The 21,878-nt window shown below is 40.7% G+C and overlaps 1 protein-coding gene across 1 annotated transcript in view; it reads left to right on the forward strand.

Moving 5' to 3' along the window:
• Positions 1-21,878, forward strand: part of DDAH1 (dimethylarginine dimethylaminohydrolase 1) — a 505,590-nt gene that overhangs the window by 355,344 nt on the left and 128,368 nt on the right. The window contains exons 3-4 of the mRNA XM_085602072.1: positions 3,199-3,272; positions 11,003-11,122. Of these exons, the coding sequence (XP_085458198.1) occupies positions 3,199-3,272; positions 11,003-11,122 (194 nt within the window). The remainder of the gene's footprint in view (positions 1-3,198; positions 3,273-11,002; positions 11,123-21,878) is intronic.

The following is a 21,878-nucleotide window of genomic DNA, read 5'->3' on the forward strand; positions in this document are numbered from 1 at the left end:
TCCAATACTGGAAATCACTGGGTGTGTGCTGTGCAATCTGCCTTTTTCAGTCCCCACTATGTCCTTGCCTTGTTATGTATTCCCTTATTTCACTGTAGTGCTAGTTATGATTCCAAAGGTTACTGTACTACCCCCTGCGTAATGCCAAAGCAATTTTGATAATGGCTGTTTCAGTCCCGCAGTGGGCTCTGATACCTGTTTGTGGGTCATCAAGGAGAATATTTTCATTAATAAAATGTTTTAGTTGATTGGCACCACAGCACCTGAAGATGTTATCAAGGACAAGGAGGCCAGAGATAGTTCAGAAGTTGTTAAGGTTATCCGGGTCTATTGAAAGGTACCTTAAGAAAAGCTTTGATTGTCTATCTTTTACTTTTGTGTCAATTGAGGGGGCGCATTTCCTTTCAGGGTCTTCAGCTGTGAAAGTGGAGTCTAGTGGCTAGTGGTTGATTAACTACTTCAAACTGTGTTTTCCATTACATCTAGTAGGGGTCAGCTCGTGTTCATGCGTTCCACAATATCTTTGTTTCTAATTGTACGGGGTTCACATTTAATGAATATTACGTTATTTTCTAAAAATCAGTCTCTAGAGCAGTTCCATATATCACGTAATATCTACCCTTTAGGGATGCTATTGACATCACTTCATGATTTTGAATTGAAAGCATGAAGTATGGAATCGGTGTAAGCTTGTTTCCTAAACAATATTTTTGGTAAACTGTTACCAATGCGCGCAACACAAATATCTGAAATATATATATTATTGTTCTCATATGTAGAATGTATCATATTTCATATGTTCCGTGCTTCAAAACATTGAATTACATCTCTGCATATCATTCCCCAATCATTAAGATGTCACCAGTGAAATATAACCACGGAATTACACAACCTGTCCACTGCTTCAATGTGTTGGTCAAAGCTACAGTTTACTTCCAAAAGTCCATCTTTATAATGACATAAGGCAGAGAAAAACGTGAGCTGGTTGTATCATTGGTGTGTAAAAAGCAACTGCCATCAAAAACAAAGTGGTCATAATTCAGCAGTCTGGGCGGCTGAATCCTGACTCAGGCAATCATGTGTCAAGTCCCAGGATATACCCTAACGCTTATTAGAAATATATTTGATGACACATGCATAAGAATTTACAGTTAAAACATCTGGTGCCTGAACGGCCTTGCATGTCCATCTATACTAATATTGTTTCACATCTTACAAATATATTAGTGAGTTGGGAAGTAACCACGCGATACACTATTATGTGACACACTGATGTGTGTGGTGTATTATTCATCCTTGGGTCATTAAGTTACCCTACATAATACCTAGCTTATCACAAATTTCCTGACATGCTTTTCTGTTATAATAAGGTAATAGATAATGGTGACCAGACATGTACCCTCATTCACTCTAGTGAGATTGCAGATGAATGCCAAAGTGATGCTGCATATCAATATTTCTATACGGCAAAGTGCTATAGAATCTGCTACATTATGATATTATTTCTGTTCTGTATTTATGAAATGCTAATAAAAAAATTCGACACAAAGTGATGCGGCAATACTAGAATGTCAAGCACATATCTCTGGACTACGTTCTTGAGTTGGATTTAGCATTAAGTTGATATTATTTCATAAATAAAAGGGCAGATGTTTTCCACTGTGACTAATACAAAAGGATTTGAAATTTGAACAGGCACATAGCAGGGTGGCTGTCATCACCCTGCCTTTCACATGGCTTCTGAAAACAGTGGCTCAATTAACACATCAGCACAGATGATTAACTGGATTCAGGTATGTTTAACTGTGAAATGATGGCCTCAATGTTTATCAGTGCTATCCGAGTGTACTCCTGTAACTAAAAAAATATTAAATTAACATTTAGAATTTCCTCTTAAAAAACAAATATGGTAAAACGTGAGACTAATGCAAGGTGCTAAGCTGCACCACTAAGAATTCTGTATCCCACTAGTAAGTGTTTTGGAGTATAGCTTTGGCACAATCTAAATACGCTATTTTAAAACAAGCATTAGCAAAGCCAATAGGACTGGTGTAGGGTGTTGGCCTATTGGCTTTGTCAATGCTTTTTTTCATGGTTTTGGTAAACCCCTTGTTTTGAAGACCTGCCAGGCCATCGCCAAAATAAAAAATCAGCATTGGCAAATAGCAAAAAGATTTTTTGGCCCTCGCAATGCATACATTTCCATAACCGTCCCTGACTACTTTGATGGCTGTGCTCTTTGTGAAATAGCTGCATGACATCACTCACAGTAAAGTTAGCCAATGGTAGAAGTGGGCTGACCCATTGCGCCAAGCTGAATGCTGTAGTGGACTGAAGAAAACTGTGAAAGATACGTCCACAGACGACTGGACGAAGAGAGCTAGCTGAAAGTCTTTATATTAAGTATATTGTATATAATTTTAATAAAGTTAGAGGTACTGGCTAACATCAGACCTAAAAAATCCAAGGCAGCCATAAATACATTTATATGGACTTATGGGGCCAACAAAATTACTTGTCAAAATTTACAAGACAGAAATTGAAGGGTGGATGGACATTTTCGACTAAGTAACATTGTTATTATGAAGCGTAATCACATTGTTTGGCAAATGTTGATTAGCACCGTACACAATCAAGTTTATCGTAGCTTGAATGTGCATCTTTCCATCTAAAAAAATGTCTATATAAATGTAATAAAACTGTGTATTCAAAAAATACAACGAGGCCCTTCAAAGTTCTAATATAGAGCACAATTAGTCCACTTTTGCTCTCGAAATCGTTTAAAGTATGGTGACAAAATGAATCACCATATTAGAAATGTAAAAAAACGTGTCCCAAAATGTAGGTTGTCAGTGGGACATATTACATTAGTAGTCTCAAATAAGGTCCTTCTTTATGACGTTGTTCAACTGCATGTAAACCATTTAAATCACATCAACAGATGGTGATTCCATGATCCATTTCTGAAAATCAGGTATTTTAAATCCTGTGATTGACAACAATATATATTTTGATTGTGTTTTTTGGTACAACAAATTTTCCACGTGAGAATTTGTGAGAGATGAAAAATTCAAAATGTGAAGAGCTATGCGATAATAAAATGTGTGTAAATCATTATTGATATTGTGTGCGTTCACTTTACAGAACCCATATATTAGTTGTTATTGAATATTATTTGCCACTCTTATTATATTTCAGGTAAAGAATTTTTTGTGGGCCTGTCTAAAAGAACAAACCAGCGAGGTGCTGAAATTTTGGCTGATACATTCAAGGTTTGTATCGATTTGCGTCTAAATCATATTTTTTACATGGATTGTTTTTATTGAAGCATGAGCCAGGTCTGATTGGCATAAGGCAGGCCCTTGTTTGGCGTCACATTTTCTCTTTCTTGTTTTTCGTGGCCTCAAATTTGGCACTGCTTTGAGCCTTGCATAGCCCTCCAGAGGTATTGATCGTAAAAGCCAGGTAAAATGGGGGGCTATTGTGTACTGCATTGGGGGTTGTTCATGTCTTGAAGGTAATACAGGTGGGTAGATGGAGCCAGTTGAAGTCTCTGAACAATACCTATACAATTTCCTGAGTTCTGCTAGGAGAACGCTTTCTACAGGAGTCAGATGGGTTTGTGGCATGCCCCAATAGAGCAAGCGCATTGCAGCATCAATAGTTTATGCAGTAGGGTCAATTGATGCCGGGCACTTCTAGTCTTGTGTGTGATGTGCACTTCGAACCTGAAGAAGACCTGGAGCCGCTGGGACCCTTTCATCCGGCATGATTTAAACCATGATGGGATAGTGAAGAAAGAGGTGCAGGTAGCAGGCATTCTTGCACGAAGCTCTTTTCGTTAACAGGAACCCCCCTTGTGCTAGGCACTTTGAGGCAAGGATGCACGGATGACAGACCCTTGCAGGATGCTAGGAAGATGAGGGAGGGTCCCGAAAGACTGGTGATTTCGGCAGGCGGCTTTGGAAATCACATGGCCTGCTCATCCAAGCTTCTCATGCACTGCTATAGTGCTCTGTGGTCTAATTGACTATTTGATGAGGTCAGTGTGGTGACCTCGGATTGACTGGTGGGTTTCAGCAGGCTGCAGCGGGGTGCTACGGGATCTGTCTGTGTTGCTTTACGGAAAATGTCTAGAGTGGGCTGTGGTCTGGATGGGAAACGTGAGGAGGCCGGTGTGTGGGTGAGCATGGGGGGCTCTTCTTTGGCTAGGTGTGCTTATTAGGGGTTCATATGACCATTGCACATATGTTGCTGAGGAATTGCTACAGTGCCCTAGTTGGCCAATTTTAGATTTGAGGAGGCTTGTGGAGGAGGAAGTTTTAGAAAGACTCTGACTGGGTGTCAGGTTACAGGATGGGGTCACCTGACCTGTATAAGCGGCTTGGTGCTACCCTAGCTTAAAAATTCACTAATAGACCCAGCTTTTGGAAAATGTCGCAGGCCATTCACTTTTGTCCCAATCCCATTCATAGCAACACTGAGATTATTTTCTTAATTGTGACTCTTATATTGATATTGAGCCCCGTGCATAATAACAATTGACCCGACAAACCTATACTGAAAATTGTTGAAGCTGTTTAGTTTCAAGTTTTCTAGATTATATTTTTCCTCAGTTTCGTGTGATAAATAACGAATACTTTTTAATGCTTATGAACTTGGTGGCAGATTTATCAATCTTTCATGCAACGCAGCAAGACAACTTGCTGCGTTGTGCCGCTTGAAAGGGAGAGGGCAGGAATGCCTCATATCTATCAAAATGTAGCGCATTCGTGCTCTCTGCCAGCGCTGGTGTGCAATCTGCTGCCTAGCATCAATGCAGGCTTCCTGGCACCATGGTGCAAGGGTGCCTGCGTTGCAGGCAGGAAGGCACCCCTTCCTGCACAAAAACAAGCCTCTGAGGCTTTTTCCTTTTGCTAAGTGTGTTGCAAAATGTAGCAAACTTATAAAGAGGAAAAAACAAGGAGAAATAAAGATAGTTATCTTCATTGCGCCTCCCCTGGGAAGGCATAGAATTGGTAAACCTGGGAATGCACCAAAATCCTTGGGTGTATACGTGGGAACATGAAACGCCTTCCCAGGGCAGACTAACGCAACACAGCGATTTGCAATGCCTTGTGTTAGTCCTGATTTATCAAGCAAAGCAGGGCCACGCAAAGTGACTTTGGGTTGACTGGTAAATCTAACTTGTTAAATCAAACTAGGTTACTGTGTTGCCCTTGCGACACCATGTGTGTGACACAAGGGCAAAGCAATACCTTGATAAATCTGCCGCTTGTTTTGCAACTGCCATTCGAAATTATTTTTTAGGTCACGATCCAGGTCCACACTGCCAAATAATCAACCAAGGACTCTTTAAGGAACTTTCCTGGCAATGATTTTGTGAGAACTCAGCTGAGGCACACACAAACTGTCATGCGACTTTTTCACCTTGTACCACCGGATAGATTTCTTTCCCAAGTATTTGATGACCTGACAGAACTATAAGTACCCTGGGTGCTATGAAAGTGCTACTTACCTGGGTGTTTTCTGCTACTGTGCTGTAATACACAGTGATAGGTATATTTTAGGTTCCCTAGAAGATACGTTTCAGTGCTCTTTGTCACGTTATGTGAAAAGCGTTTTGATAGGAGTTTCAGTTCGGCTTCGCCACAGATCTTAAAAGTTTTGTGTAAAAAGAAAGCGGCGATAGAGCCGCTTGAGTACCTTGAAGAATTACCCAAGGTTGAGTTGTGTGTTACTGAATGACGTGCAGCATATTTTTATGGGTATGAGTGCCAATTACCTATTGATTGTAATAAGATTTTCTCCCTTTTGCACATGTGTTTTAGAGCCCTTTTGTAGCTAAGGTGATTAAGTCTATGTTCGTAATCCACACCTCTCTTGGCTTTTCTTTGTACACTTTGATGGGGCACTCGTACACCATTTACTTGACATTTTTGTTGAAAACTCAGCAGAATTTGATAGGTATGCCTTTTCCAACATCGTCATTAGGTCGGAATGTGAGACCGTTCAAGGAGGTGACGCAGTCTTGGACAGGAGTTTGACTGACATTTTGTAGCCCTATTTTAAAGCCAAGTAAGATTGCTGTGTCCATTTCATATGTTGCACCAAGAAGGAAAACGTCATAGCATTAGGATTTGCCGACCCAGTGGGAATGGGAACACGCATATTCACCACCACGTGCAGCAGCAGTACTAGCTTCCCTCACATACACAGAACCGTTACAACAAGGGCAGCAGATTACCTCAGAGTGTATGAACACTACACCAGTGCTGTGGGTAGAGTAAAAGGAAGGCAGGCGGTCAGAGTATGATAAAAAGTCGGCAGACGTGTGTTTTTGTTACAACTGTATTGTGTGAACAATAGAGGTAAGGCCTCGTCCACGGTACTGAGTGTATTTCTGATATTGTGCCTAATTCATAATGCCTCACACTGAGTATTGCTGCTACATCTATGGCGTAGTGCATAGTGCTTAATTTGTGGCGGTGCTTTCCGGTGCTCAGCACCGGCACTTAATTGCCAGCACCAGGACTTATGACTGTGTGCCACATGCCAATTTTGGCGCAAGCACAACAACTGCTGTTTATTATTTAAATGTACATTTCCAATTAGTAGTTTTTGCCTCCAATCCATTCTTATAGCTTTGGGGGGCTGTAATAGTATGAATGGTCACACCTTCAAGAGAGTGATGATTACTAATGCGTTGGTGCGGTCATTTGCAGTGCTGCCAGGGGCAACGGATGGTGCATGCTCTAGTGTCCTCCTGTCGAGAGCCCCGGCACTAAGTTGTTTACAAATTGAGCACTGGTGGTGCACACCATATTGGGGGTGTTGTGCCCAGTTCTGGAGAGCTCATCTGGGAGTATCATATCACATGCTTGACTCCCCAACTGGGAAATTGCTGCAAGTACTAAATGCCTCGCCTAGCGCCCTGCTAGAACTTTGAGAGGCCACCACTGAGATACTGCATCCCAGAATGGTGGCCCTCTCTGATGTATTATATTTATTGCTGAGGGTCCTATATGAAGCAATGTATGCAGGTTTGAAGACCCCTTTCGATACAATATGTTCGTCTTTGTGGGCTGCAGCTGAGAGATATTTAAAGTCATTCAAGCTTCACATAGAGTGTATCTAAGGTTGTAAGAACTTTGCCTGAAGCACAAATATTCGTGTTTAACTATTATGTGGGAGTGTGGAGAAGTGGCTTGACATCCAAATCTATAAACGGGGTCTACTTCAGATGCAAAGCAGCCTTATATATGGAGCTCAGATATGCCTGGGTATTTGAGCATTGGTTGTAGCGACCTAGATGCAGCAACATGCCACACTCCAAAACAGTGATCTAATATGAAAATTGTCATCTCAAGACGTAATTATCACCTAACAGTGACTCAGTTAAATTGTCACAAATGAAAAAAGATAATAACAATATGCTAAATCAGTGGTAAGCTATTCATGCACAACACTGTAAACATTAACAGATATTGATAGAGGTGATTGAGGTGGAACGGTGAGATGTAAAGGGGTGCGGTAGGGTATTGCAGAAAGGGTGACATTTGGGGGGGTGTATTGAAGGCTGAGGCGAGGTTTAGGAGAGAATGAGATTAGGTGACCTTGATAGCAGGGTGAGTGTGAGGTTGAGGAGAGGAAGGGGAAAGTGTAAGGTTAAGTTGAGATGGAATGAAGGTTACAGTGATGTTGATATGAAAATTGTGGTAGAGATTAGGTCGAGGTGATGTTAACCTGATATTGAGGCTGGACTGAGGTGAGGTTGACATAAGGATGGTGAGTGATTGATGTAGGTTTGAAGTAAGGTGACATTAAGGTGAGGTTGAAGCGAGATTGAGTTGAGATTGAGGTTTGTAGGCATTTCTCTCAAGGTTGATGTTAAGGTGAAGTTGAGATGCGGTTAGGTCAAGGTGAGGTTGAAGTGATACTGGATTTCCCTGACGTTGAAGTTAGGTTGAGGTCAGGAGGAGCCAGTGTTTTATACACTGAAAAGATGTTGTTCTCTTGGCCTAAATCTACACACCCTTAAGTGAAACTTGAAGACAGAACAGAGAATAGATGTGTTTACTGTGCATCATCTGGATTGTACAATGATCTAACTCATGAATATGTCACTGTACAACTCAAGCCCATCTTATAAATTATCAAAGACATTTGAACAACTGGACCTTGAAGAAGTGATAACAGTGGTTATAAAATGTGTAGGCTCAATGTGTGCAATTCAAAAATATTGATTTTATAATATTTCAATATCAAAACTGGCTTGTACTAAGATTACATTTTATAATCAAAATATACATTCCCTGAGATTAGTAAATTAATGAGTGGAAAAAGAAAAAAATAATTGACTCATCAGAAAATACAAATATATTTTAAAAGCTTTAGATTGTTACAGTCTGGACTTTCAATGCTTTGGAGGGAACATATCCCAAATTCTTGTCAGCATTATCCAAATAAAGTCCTTAATAACTCCAGAAGTCGATTTTGAGGCCTTCTTCACTTACCAAACTAAATTCTGCCAAATCTTCAAGAGGACTCTAATTAATCTGATCATTCTGCTCTCTACGCCCCCTACCTCCACCATCATAGGAGGTACCCAAGAATTTTGTAATAGACTGGCGAGCTTTTTTCAGACCAAAATTCTAAATATCTATAGAGAATGGGATTCACTTAACGCAGACTCTGGTATTCAATTTGTGATAACGTGCATGGGAATGTCACCTTTTTAGAGCCTGGAGAATCAAGTGTTAATCAGATAGTAGAGCTTTCTAGTTTTTCTTGTTTGAGTCCTGACCAAGTTGAGGTTTATCTCCTCGTTCTGAAGGTGGGCTCTCCCTATGGACCATGGCCTCCTAAAGTCCTGCAGCTGGTTGCCAAGACGTTTGCTCCTCAGTTGGAAATTACTATCAATAAATCTATCGGCTCTTGAATTCACCCTCGACTGTGGAAAAGAGCAGCTGTTAATCCTCTTTTGAAACAAAACAAACTTGGATACCACAGATCTGAGAAATGATACGGCCATCTCTCTTCTGCCTACACTGTCTAAAATCTTGGCGAAGCACCTCAATTCACAACTGGTGGCTTATTTGGCGGAGTATGAGCTGCTTGATCCCTCTAAATTTCGTTTCAGAACCAACCATGGGACAGAAACTCCTTTGGTATCGGCTGTCGATAATATCCATTCGGTGGCTGATGCAGGGCAGGCTACCACACTGATCCTTTTGGATCTCTCCTCAGCCTTCAATACAATTTCTCCTGTTTTGCTGGTGGACCAGCTGTGGAACCTGGGGGTTTCCGGGTCAGTATTAGATCTGGTAACTTCCTTCTTGAAGGATAGATCCCAAATGGTTGTTATAAACCAATTAAGTTCTGATTCCATCCTTATACCATGTGGGGTGCCTCAGGGTTCCTCCCTGAGCCTGACTCTTTAATCTTTAAGTCCCTCCACTGGCTAAATTGATATGGTCCTTTGGACTGCAGGCCCTATCCTATGCTGATGACACACACATTTTCCTGTCTTATCACCAAGATCTAGAGGCCATGGCTGCCAACTTCAAGAAATGTATGCAAGCCGTAGTGTCTTGGATGGGTAACAACTATCTCAGACTGAATGGGGACAAGACTGAGGTCATGATTTTTGGCAACCAGCCCTCCATCAGGAATAATTCCAGGTGGCCAGAAACACATGATGTCTTGCCAATCCTGGTAGACTCTGCCAAAAATCTTGGAGTACTAGTGGATACCAAGCTATCGTTTGAGCTTCAGGTTAACTGCATGGTATCTACTTGTTTCTGGATTATCAGGACCCTGAGGAAGGTGTTCTCTTATTTCTCTCTGGAAGCCTGCAAGCAGGTAGTTCTGGCCTTGACTACTGTGGTGCCCTCTATTTGGGTATCAATAAATCAGCAACTGCTAAACTCCAGTTAGTATAAAATGTGGTATTGAGACTGATATTTGAAATTCCTAAATACCAATCGTCTCAGCAGGGATCTCCAAATTTCATTGGCTACCTGTTAACAAGCGCATTACCTGTAAGGTCTTATGCTTTGTTCACAGGGTGGTGCAAAATGTCAGTCCCTAAGGTCTGACTAAAATGTTCCAGAGATACACCCCCACTAGATATCTTCGCTTAGCTATGTACAACTTTGTAGTTGTGCCTAAACTTAGGAAGACCAGGTGGAGCAGTAACAGGGGCGTAACACAGGCCCCTGCAGCCCCTGCGGGGGGGCCCCGAGCTGTGCAAGGGGGGGGGGCCCTCCTCACAAAGTTCAGGCATGAGAGCTCAAGATTATTCCCGGAGCGGGCCCCTCTGTGTACCTGGCAGGGGGGCCCCCTCAACTTTCGTTACACCACTGGGCGGTAAGGCTTTTTCCGTGGCTGCAACAAAACTTTGGAATTCTCTTCAATGCGATATCAGAGATCTTCAAGAACACAACAGTTTTTGAAAACATTGAAGACCTGGCGTTTCACTCTTTAATTCCTGGCCAGTGATTTTCCTAGGGATAGTAGCTTTTTCCTCTGTATTTCTCTCTGCAGCTCTTCCCTGTTTAGCGCCTTGATACCCTATGGTATTTGTGTGCTTTATAAATCTACACCATGCTGGAAACTGAGCAGTGACTAAATACTGTATGACTAAATTCTCATGGCAGTAATCATGCAGAGATTTTTTTGCAAAACCACTAACAGCAGAGCTGTTGCGGCAAAGAAGATTACCGTCTAAGCCTTTGTACAGTTACATTATTTCTTAGAATACAATATAATTGCTTGCACCTTACACACATGACTTTTTACTATCCAGACCTCTATTTGAATGATTTACTCACACCCCACATTACTGCCAGTTTGGTTCTGACAAACTTACCTTTTCTAGTGCCAACAACAAAAATAAGTAGGACTAAAGGTCTTGCCATTATAACTCGATGAGATTCCTCTCTACTCTGCAGCACCTGCAGTCATTCTCTAAGGCCACACTGTTTCTTCTTCCATGCAGGACTACGCCGTCTCCACAGTCCCAGTGCACGACTATCTGCACCTGAAGAGCTTCTGCAGCATGGCCGGACCCGACCTGATTGCGATTGGCTCAAGCGACGCCGCTCAGAAGGCCCTGAAGGTAACATGAAGGACTGAGCGCCACCGTCTCGCGGCGCCTCCGACATTGCTCACGGCTCGTGGGAGGTAGTACGTGTTCCGAAAGGAATCCTCGGAATGTCTCAGCAGCATTTAAAGGGGAAAGGTCACGGAGGCCGGCTACTGTGCTCTCTGAAATGTTATTTACTTTTTAGAATGAAGGTCATACAAATCAAATCCCCATACTATTATCGGCCCAGGATAACATAACACAGATCCCTGGAGGACATTTATTGAAAAGCTTGGTTGCAATTGTGTATTTTTCACGACTTTTTGACTATGAGGTGTTGCGTTGCCCTGGTGTATGGCAAAGTTTGCAGCTTATGTCTCCTCATTATTTTTGTATTTGCCTGGCACTTGCTGTAAGTGATTTATACAGTGTCATGCAATGCGCTGCTATGAACGACGACCAGCAGTGTGTTCTTTGCTCTTTGAACGTTTGCGTGCATTAACACATGAACATAGAATAGGGGTAGCAGATCAGTGCTTAATCTGTGAACCAATAAGGGCCAAATTTAATAAAGGAGTGTGTTGCCCTTGTGTCACGCAAGGTGGGGCAAGGGTAAGGCAAGACTTAAGTGACATTTACTATGCCACGAAGAGCCACCTTGCGTGGCATAGTAAATCTGTTGTAATGCAGCGCAAGGTGCTGCCTTGCGTTACTCTGCCTTGGGAAGGTGTTCCATGGGTGGAGCCTGGGTATTCCCACGCATCCACCCATGGATTTTGGCACATGCCCAGATTTACTGCAAGTAGTACACCTGGGAATGTGCAACAAAGGTATGCCTTCCCAAGCAAGGCGCAGAGAGGGCAAATAACTTTATTTCTCCTTGTTTTTTCCTGTTGCTATGTGTGCTGCATTCTGCATCACTGCATTCATACATAGAAAGTGAAAAACGCCTCTAAGAATTCTTTCTTTGCAGGAAGCTGTCCCTTCCTGCTCAAAAACGATCCTGCCTGCAGCGATGACATGCTTGCACCATGGATACATTTTTGGGCAAAGTTTCCATATGAAAATAATTCAAAAATATACCATGATATATATAAAAATTGAAATTATTGAAATCAATGTCCAGTTTTTGAGATAGCTTAAGATGTTTACCAAAACTACTGACTCAGCACAACTACTTGTATCGCTTATGACAATTAGTAAGTCCAATCAAAGTATCAACATCAGTATATCACATACTGCACAGATTTCATCTTCTGCATTATTGGAAATCACTTCTTTATTATAATCTTTTAAAATCATCTTCTTGAGTCTGGTTGTAGCCAATGCGTTTCATCCAAAAGGACTGTGTCAGAGCTTTTTAATATGTTCCCACTTTATGGCACAAAGGAGATACGGTTTCAAGAAGGTTGTACAGCCAGAGATGTTACGTCTTCCAGTCTTTCATCTACCCGGCCCGAAATATCGACCTATTACAACAACGTTCCTTTCAGTCCGTGCTGGTTGTAGAACACCCGTATGTGAATCAAAATATGAGGCGTTGGGCCCTGTAAGTCCCAGCTATTGATCCACCAGCCCCACACGTGATTGCACCAATGACTTCAATCTTCCATCCAATTTACCTTTCTTCAGGCAGGATTCTCCTGATCTAACGAGCATGGTCGCTCTCGACATCATCTCATCAATCGATTTCAAATGGACGAGTTGTTGTAATCAGTTGACATTTCGGGCTGGGTAGATGAAACGCGTTGGCTACGACCAGACAGAAGATGATTTTAAAAGATTATCAATAAAGAAGTGATTTCCACTACTGAAGAAGATGGAGTCTGTGCATTATGTGATATACTAATGTTAATACTTTGAATGGACTTACTAACTGTCATAAGCTATACAAGTAGTTGGGCTGAGTCAATAGTTTTGTTAATTGTGTAAGGAGCATATCCTGGTTGGAAGGCTAAGAGGCTTGGCCTTTCTGACTCATGCACTTCAAGAATCAGTTTTAATCTTTTCCCACTAGAGGTAAAGGTGCTTAGTGTTGCTGTCTCAGTCTCTTTTTTTAAATTACATATCTGATGACGGGTTTGCTTTTCTTTCATTGTTTTTATAAATATTCCTTCATTTTACTTTTTTAGCAATGGTATACAAACAAGCAAACAAGCATTTCGCAAAACCAATAGCTCAGTACTAGGATTACAAGGCACAATTTACATGTTTTGCTAGTGCTTGTTTCTTATAAAAAATAAGACCATCCTCAACCCAGTCACATACCCTAATATGTAATGATGTGATAAACTTATCCTGTGGATACTTATAGTAATACGCTATGAGGAACTTTACTTGTAGAGGAATCCCAAGGCTCAAATATGAAATGCCCCGCAAAGTTCTGTTCAACATGTATTTGTAGAAGCCAAGCAGAGTAAATACAGAATACATTCAGAAGCTTTTTTTCGCAATGTACTAAATCCATAAAAAACACACTTTTTATTACGAAACGCATGTACCTGTAGGCTTAAATTCTTGAAGTGAACAATATTTATATTTTCTCTGCGAAGGATAAAGATCATTAACAAAGTAGGACTCTGGGGCTTTGATGTCATACACTATCCTTGTTAGTAAAATATTTTAGGGTGTATTGTTTTCTATATTAAGAAGCCAGTGTATTTTTAATGTCATCAGGATCCATTTGCATCAATATTTGGATGTCAAAGAAGGTAAAAAATAATGTCACTGAAATTGTGATACAAGTTTTCTTTAATCATATAATATCCCCAAAAATGTGAATTTTTTTCTGCATGATTTGCCTTTCATGGCACATAATTTAGTTAGCCCTGTCTCATATTTGGGCTCCATATGGCCCTGATAAAACCCGCTGTGTCAGTTTAGTCTGCTGCAAGGAAAGATGTGTAAGCAGTTTAATCAGTAGGGTGGAGTGGCCTACTCTGCAGAGCTGAGGCCATGATACCAAAGTCTCAACAAAGTAATGTTAGTTCCAAAGAATAATGGAATCAAGGGCCATATTTACTATGGTTTTGCATTGAGGATTTTACGATGCAGTATGACACAATGTGGTACCTAGCCAAAATGGACTGACGAGGAGCTTTAAATCTCAAAATCTGTTTTGCACTGAAAGTCAACCCTTGTGCTGAGCAGGGTCATAGGTTGGTCAGTGAGAGCCAACAATCACGCTGGCATATAATGTTAAAATACATTATGCTACAAGCAGGGTGCATGAGAGAGGCTTAAGTGGCAGTGGAAAGGGAGAGGATTGCGAATTGGTAGGGGTACTTAGTAAGAGAAAGCACAATATTTTCTAAAATAAAGAGATGGAGAGAGTGTTTGCATTTTTGTCAGGGTGTATGTAAAACTGACTTGTGAAATCCACAGACACCTCACCATTCACGACTGAAAGCACCTATACCCAACTATTTACCAGAAAATACATTTATTGGCAGGGAGAAACATCCCAAATCACTTTGAGACAACTCTCTGTTTAAGTATTCAAAGGAAAGGGAAGCATGCCTGGAGCAGGCCAGTACAATGCCCTTAACTTCTGGTTCAAAGTCAATCTACTAAAGCAGCGTGATGCTGCTATGCCCTGTATCATTTTATCGAGTAAAACCAAGAGGCCAGGCAGTATGTCACCTGATATATTTAAGTGTAATATGTGCTTTATACAAAAACACACATCTTACAGGCCTGTCTCAAGTGTAGTTATTTACATGTAGGAGTTTTACTGGAAGTTAGGCCTCAAATAGAAATCCTACACCAGACCATGGTGGGTTGCTGATGGGCCATTGTGTGAGGATGAACGTGAGACAGAACAGCCACATTTACTAAAATGCCACTGATGATGATATTGCAAAGTAACTTGTTAAATCAGATTCTGCGCTGTTTGACATGCACCACTCTGTTGCATGAAAATCAGTAAGTCTAAGTCCTAGTTCATGATAGTCAACATCTGATATACTTAATGTAAAAGACCATGTATAAAGAGTTCTCAAATGTACACAGGAACAATGAAAAATCCAGAGAGCAAATGGATCTGTCTAATTTGACGTCATCAGCAGTGCATTGCGGGGGCGCGAGTTATAGTTAGCTGACCTAACTATAACAGGGGAATTTCTATGGTTTTGTACGAGTGAAATGTCCAACTAACTATAACTTTCCCTAAAACCTATGGTTTTTTCAGTGAATTTCTAAGGTTTTTTAAATGCTAATTTCTAACTATAACGTGCCTGAAACCTATGGATTTTTCAGTGAATATAAATATATATATATATATATATAACCTACTTGCGGTCGCCAGTAGGTAGTTATAGTTAGGACCTATTTTCCAAAGGAAATGCGCAACATTCTATTCCCAATAAGTCTGGCGCCAGTTGACGAATCTTTGCAAAATTTTCCAAACTTTTGGCCAACTCCGGTCCGCTCCTATCCTGAAAGTTTTGCGGTGATTCGTCAAGCGGGGGCTGAGAAAAAAGGGGGGTCCCAAAACGCGCTTTCCCCATGCAATTTCCCATAGGACCTGTTGGCGCAGCTACAGCCCGAACTGCTGAACGGAATTACACCATATTTGTCAGAAAGGTAGACATTGGTTCAGAGTCGTGCCTTTTGCTTAAATGGTGTGAATCCGTTTAGTAGTTCCTGAGAAAATTAAAAGTAAAATCACTTATATATCTGGGCGGAGCCTAACCACACATCTCATCGTGAGATCTGATTGGCTGTCAGCACTTCATCCAAGAAGTGTTGGCAGCCATCTTGGGACCAATATACATGATAGCACCTCATTAAAAAGCATTGCAGTTAATAGAAGGTTTTAAGAATTTAGTTACATTATAAATCATTTGTTGATGGTACCATACTCATTTTAGGAATTGTGGTATGTTCTAAGGTGATTTTACCATGTGAAAAAGCCTTCTGCTGGGATATCATGAATCATGTTTGAGAGAATACTATTTTCACATGCTTTCCCCACAGAGGCTTGGAAGGTGATCTATAAGCTAAACTGAGAGCATATTTTCTGTAAATTCCATTATCTTTCTTAGTCATGTGAGAATGAAGTCTGACATTCTCAGTAAAACATGTACATCCGACAAGGGCAGAGACTGTCAGTTGATTCCTTTGTGTTCTACTGCAGCAAACATTTAATTTAAAAAGGAACAAAATGAGGGGGTTCATTTTGCCATAGAATGTATGATTAGTGCTGCAGAAAGAAAAATTACGGCACATTTTGAGAGACTTCTGAAATCCTCTTCTATTTCATTAAAGAATTCTGACATGCAGACTGAAACATGCACTTTCAATACCAGCAGCAGACTTCCCTGGTGAGCAGTAGCTTTACTACAGTGATCTAATGAGCAACTAGAGTGCTAACATTCTGAATTAATGGCAAATGTGTGACACATCTGAATGCCTTCTTCATTGAATCAAAATAAAAAACTGACAGTATGCCTACTGAGGAGACTGTAGTAAATGAGGAAATTAGGAAACTTCATAACAAGTCTCCCAAGATGGCCACCAGAGACAAAAGAGCCCAAATGTAGCACAAATATCACCGAGATGTAGCCCAAGTATAGCCCAATGACAGAAATCCCAGAGTGTTTTAAAGAACAACCAGAGCGCTAACAGTCTTACTTATGACAAAAGTATGGCACACCTGAAGCCATTTTGATTGGAATAAAGTGGTAACACTTAAAACATTTAATTTGCAAAGGAACAAAATGAGGGGGTTCATTTTGCCATATAAATTATGATTAGTGCTGCAGAAAGAAAAATTAGGGCACATTTTGACTTCTCAAATCCTCTTCTATTTCATTAAAAAGTTCTGACATGCAGACTGAAACATGCACTTTGAATACCAGCAGCAGACTTCCCTGGTGAGCAGTAGCTTTACTACAGTGAACTAATGAGGAACTAGAGTGCTACCATTCAGAATTTATGGCAAATGTGTCACATCTGAATGCCTTCTTGATGGAACCAAAGTAAACAAGCATTGAAAATGCAATAGGTCTCGCCCTCGTTTAAGTTAAAGCAATTCTGTTTGTAATTAGGTGGCTTTTTAGCTTTGCTTTTATTGGTGTTTTAAAAATTTCATGTACATAACATGCATATATGTATATGTATGCATGCATTTATATTTGTATTTATATAGATATGCAGATTATATATATGTTTATATATGTATGTATATATATATATATATATATACACATACATATTATCTACTGGCGGTCGCCAGTAGATAGTTATAGTTAGGACCACGTTTCCATAGGAAATCCGCAACATTCTATTTGGAATAACTTTGGCGCCGGTCGACGAATCCTCGCAAAATTTTCAAAATAGGTGGGGCGCTACGCTCCGCTCCTACCCTGAAAGTCTCGGGGGGATTCGTCAAGCGGGGGCTGAGATAAAAAGGGGGTCCCAAAACGCGTTTTTCCCATGCATTTTTCCATAGGACCTTTAGACACAGCTACAGCCCGAACGGCTGAACAGAGTTCCTTGAAATTTGGCAGAGAGGTAGTCTACAGGTCAAGGAAGTGCCTTTTGTAGGTTTGGTGTAAATCTGTTCAGTAGATTCTGAGAAAATAGCCTTTAAATCAATATATATATCTGAGCCAGCTTACGGTGCGCTTACCGTGCGCTTACCGCACGCGTACGGTGACGTGCGCGAGCGCGATTCTGATTGGCTGTTAGATCTTAGTAAACATTTGAATCGGTCGAAACCAGGAAGCGGCGGCTGCCATTTTCTCTCTCGCACTCTGACAGGGGGTTGAAAAACAAAGGGCAAAAACATGTAAAGGGGCTGTTTAGACAGCTCCCAAGCACCTAGCCATGTTGAGGGAGTCCCCAACGATCCCCCAAGGCAAAAAAGGGAATTTTAATTTTTTTGAAAATTTTGCCGATTACGCTTACCGTACGCATACGGTAAAAAATATTTAAAAAAAAACAATTATCCACACACTCCCCACCCCATGTGTAAATGGTGCCCGAAGGGCACCAATTGTGCATGGCATATCACATCCAAGAGAAACTAATATATTACCTGTCACAACGATGCTCATCATATGTCCTCCATGTGCGCACGGTGCGCGAAGCGCATCGTGCGTTCATGGCCCATCTAGCGTAACGTGGGCACGCGGTGCGCGAAGCGCACCGCGCGCGCACGGAACGAACTGCGTTAAGTGGGCGCGCACGCCACGAATGGCGTAAAGTAACTTAGCATTTAAAAAACCGTACAAATTCACTGAAAAAACCATAGGTTTCACACACGTTATAGTTAGGAATTAGCATTTAAAAAACCTTGCAAATTCACTGAAAAAACCATAGGTTTCACACATGTTATAGTTAGCTGGACATTTTACTGATAAAAAACCAATGAAATTCCCCCATTATAGTTAGTGCAGGCAACTATAACTCACGCGACCGCAATCCTCTGCTGATGACATATGTGTCTTTATGGAAAAAAAATATTTGTAATATATGTATAGCTAAAATTTAATGGAAGAAGACATGGGCAAATAAGTGTCTAAATACAGTATTAGCATCAGCAGAGGATTGCGGTCGCGTGAGTTATAGTTGCCTGCACTAACTATAATGGGGGAATTTCTTTGGTTTTTTATCAGTAAAATGTCCAGCTAACTAGAACATGTGTGAAACCTATGGTTTTTTCAGTGAATATATAAATGAATATGCATATATGTGCATATGTGTGCGTGTAGAGAGAGGTAGAGAGGTAGAGGTAGAGAGGTAGAGAGTAGTAGAGAGAGAGGTAGAGAGAGGTAGAGAGTAGAGGATGAGTAATAGAGAGTAGAGAGTAGAGAGAGAGTAGTAGAGAGTAGTAGAGAGAGTAGCAGAGAGTGAGTAGGAGAGAGTAGCAGAGAGTGAGTAGGAGAGAGTAGCAGAGAGTGAGTAGGAGAGAGTGAGAAGTATAGTAGAGAGTAGTAAAGAGTGAGTAGTAGAGAGTAGTAGAGAGTGAGTAGTAGAGAGTAGTAGAGAGTGAGTATTAGAGAGTGAGTAGTGGAGACTGAGTAGCAGATAGAGAGTAGTAGAGAATGAGTAGTAGAGTGAGTAGAGAGAGAGTAGTAGAGAGTGAGTAGTAGAGAGTACTAGAGAGTGAGTAGAGAGAGAGTAGTATAGAGAGAGTAGTAGAGAGAGAGTAGTAGAGAGTGAGTAGTAGAGAGTAGTTGAGAGTGAGTAGTACAGAGTAGTACAGAGTGAGTAGTAGAGAGTGATTCTTAGAGAGTAGTGGAGTAGTAGAGAGTAAGTAGTAGAGAGCAAGTAGTAGAGAGTTGTAGTAGAGAGCGAGTAATAGAGAGTAGTAGAGAGTGAGTAGAGTAGTAGAGAGTGAGTAGTAGAGAGTGAGTAGCAGAGAGTGAGTAGCAGAGAGTGAGTAGCAGAGAGTGAGTAGCAGAGAGAGTAGTAGAGAGTGAGTAGTAGAGAGTAGTAGAGAGCGAGTAGTAGAGTGAGTAGTAGAGAGCGAGTAGTAGAGAGTTAGTAGTGGAGAGTGAGTAGTAGAGTAGTAGAGAGTGAGTAGTAGAGAGTGAGTAGTAGAGAGAGAGTAGTAGAGTGTAGTAGAGTGAGTAGTTGAGAGTGAGTAGTAGAGAGAGAGTAGCAGAGAGTAGTAGAGATTGAGTAGTAGAGTAGTAGAGAGTGAGTGGTAGAGAGTAGTAGAGTGAGTAGTAGAGTAGTAGAGAGTGAGCAGTAGAGAGAGTAGTAGAGAGTGAGTAGTAGAGTGAGTAGTAGAGAGGGAGTAGTAGAGAGAGAGTAGTAGAGAGTAGTAGAGAGTGAGTAGTAGAGTAGTAGAGAGTGAGTGGTAGAGAGTAGTAGAGAGCAGTAGAGTGAGTAGTAGAGAGTAGTAGGGAGAGAGTAGTAGAGAGTGAGTAGTACAAAGAAGTAGCGAGTGAGAAGTAGAGAGTGAGTAGTTTAATTTAAAAGGAACACAATGAGGAGGTTCATTTTGCCATAGAAATTATGATTAGTGCGGAAAAAAGAAAATTAGGGCACATTTTGAGTGACTTCTCAAATCCTCTTCTATTTCATTAAAAAATTCTGACATGCAGACTGAAACATGCACTTTCAATACCAGCAGCAGACTACCCTGGTGAGCAGTAGCTTTACTACAGTGATCTAATAAGCAACTAGAGTGCTAACATTCTGAATTTATAGCAAATGTGTGACACATCTGAATGCCTTCTTGATGGAATGAAAGTAAAAAACCTGAAAGTATTTCCTACTGAGGAGACTGTTGTAAATGAGGAAATTAGGAAACTTCAAACCAAATAAGTCTCCCAAGATGGCCACCAGAGACAAAAGAGCCCAAATGTAGCACAAATATCACCGAGATGTAGTCCAGTTATAGCCCAATTACAGAATGTCCCAGGAGTGTTTTAAAGAACAACTAAAGCGCTAACAGTCTTACTTATGACAAAAGTATAGCACACCTGATGCCATCTTGATTGGAATAAAGTGGTAACACTTAAAACATTTAATTTGCAAAGGAACAAAATGAGGGGGTTCATTTTGCCTTAGAAATTATGATTAGTGCTGCAGAAAGAAAGATTAGGGCACATTTTGACTTCTCAAATCCTCTTCCATTTCATTAAAACATTCTGACATGCAGACTGAAACATGCACTTTGAATACCAGCAGCAGACTTCCCTGGTGAGCAGTAGCTTTACTACAGTGATCTAATGAGCAACTAGAGTGCTACCATTCAGAATTTATGGAAAATGTGTGACACATCTGAATGCCTTCTTGATGGAATCAAAGTAAACAAGCATTGAAAATGCAATAGGTCTCACCCTCATTTAAGTTAAAGCAATTCTGTTTATAATTAGGTGGCTTTTTAGATTTGCCTGTATTAGAGTTTTTCAAACTTTCATGTACATACCATGCATATGTATGCATATATGTATATGTATATGTTTGCATGCATTTATATTTATATATTTATGCAGATTATATTTATATGTTTATATATGTATATATATATATACACATACATATATTCACTTAAAAAACCATAGGTTTCATACATGTTATAGTTAGCTGGACATTTCACTCGTGAAAAACCATTGAAATTCCCTCGTTATAGTTAGTGAAGGCAACTATAACTCACGCGACCGCAATCCTCTGCTGATGACGTCAGATATTACATCACTGTATTTAGACACTTATTTACCCATGTCTTCTTCCATTAATTTTTAGCTATACATATATTACAAATATTTATTTTTCAGAAAGACACATATGTCATCAGTGATGTAATATCTGACGTCATCAGCAGAGGATTGCGGTCGCGTGAGTTATAGTTGCCTTCACTATCTATAACGGGGGAATTTCAATGGTTTTTCACGAGTGAAATGTCCAGCTAACTATAACATGTGTGAAACCTATGGTTTTTTAAGTGAATTTGCAAGGTTTTTTAAATGCTAATTCCTAACTATAATGTGTGTGAAACCTATGGTTTTTTAAGTGAATTTGTACGGTTTTTAAAATGCTAAGTTATGTATTTATTAATATTTGTATTTTTTCAGGTTTTTCACCGTGCGCGCACCGTAGGCGCACGTTGCGCTTCGCGCTGTTCATGCCGTGCGCGTACGGTGCGCGCACCCTGCGATTTTTCGCAAAAAAAAATATTTTTTTTTTCGCCCTTGGGGGACCTTCAGTGACCCCCTGGCAAAGGCTAGGGGGTCAGGACCAGTCTATCCTGCCCCCTTCTCACGTTTTCCCCCTTTGTTTTTCATTGCCTCAGACTGCGAGAGACAAAATGGCGGCCGACACTTCCTGA

Source organism: Triturus cristatus, chromosome 4_2, assembly GCF_964204655.1.
Source record: "Triturus cristatus chromosome 4_2, aTriCri1.1, whole genome shotgun sequence".
NCBI classification, from domain to species: Eukaryota; Metazoa; Chordata; class Amphibia; order Caudata; family Salamandridae; genus Triturus; species Triturus cristatus.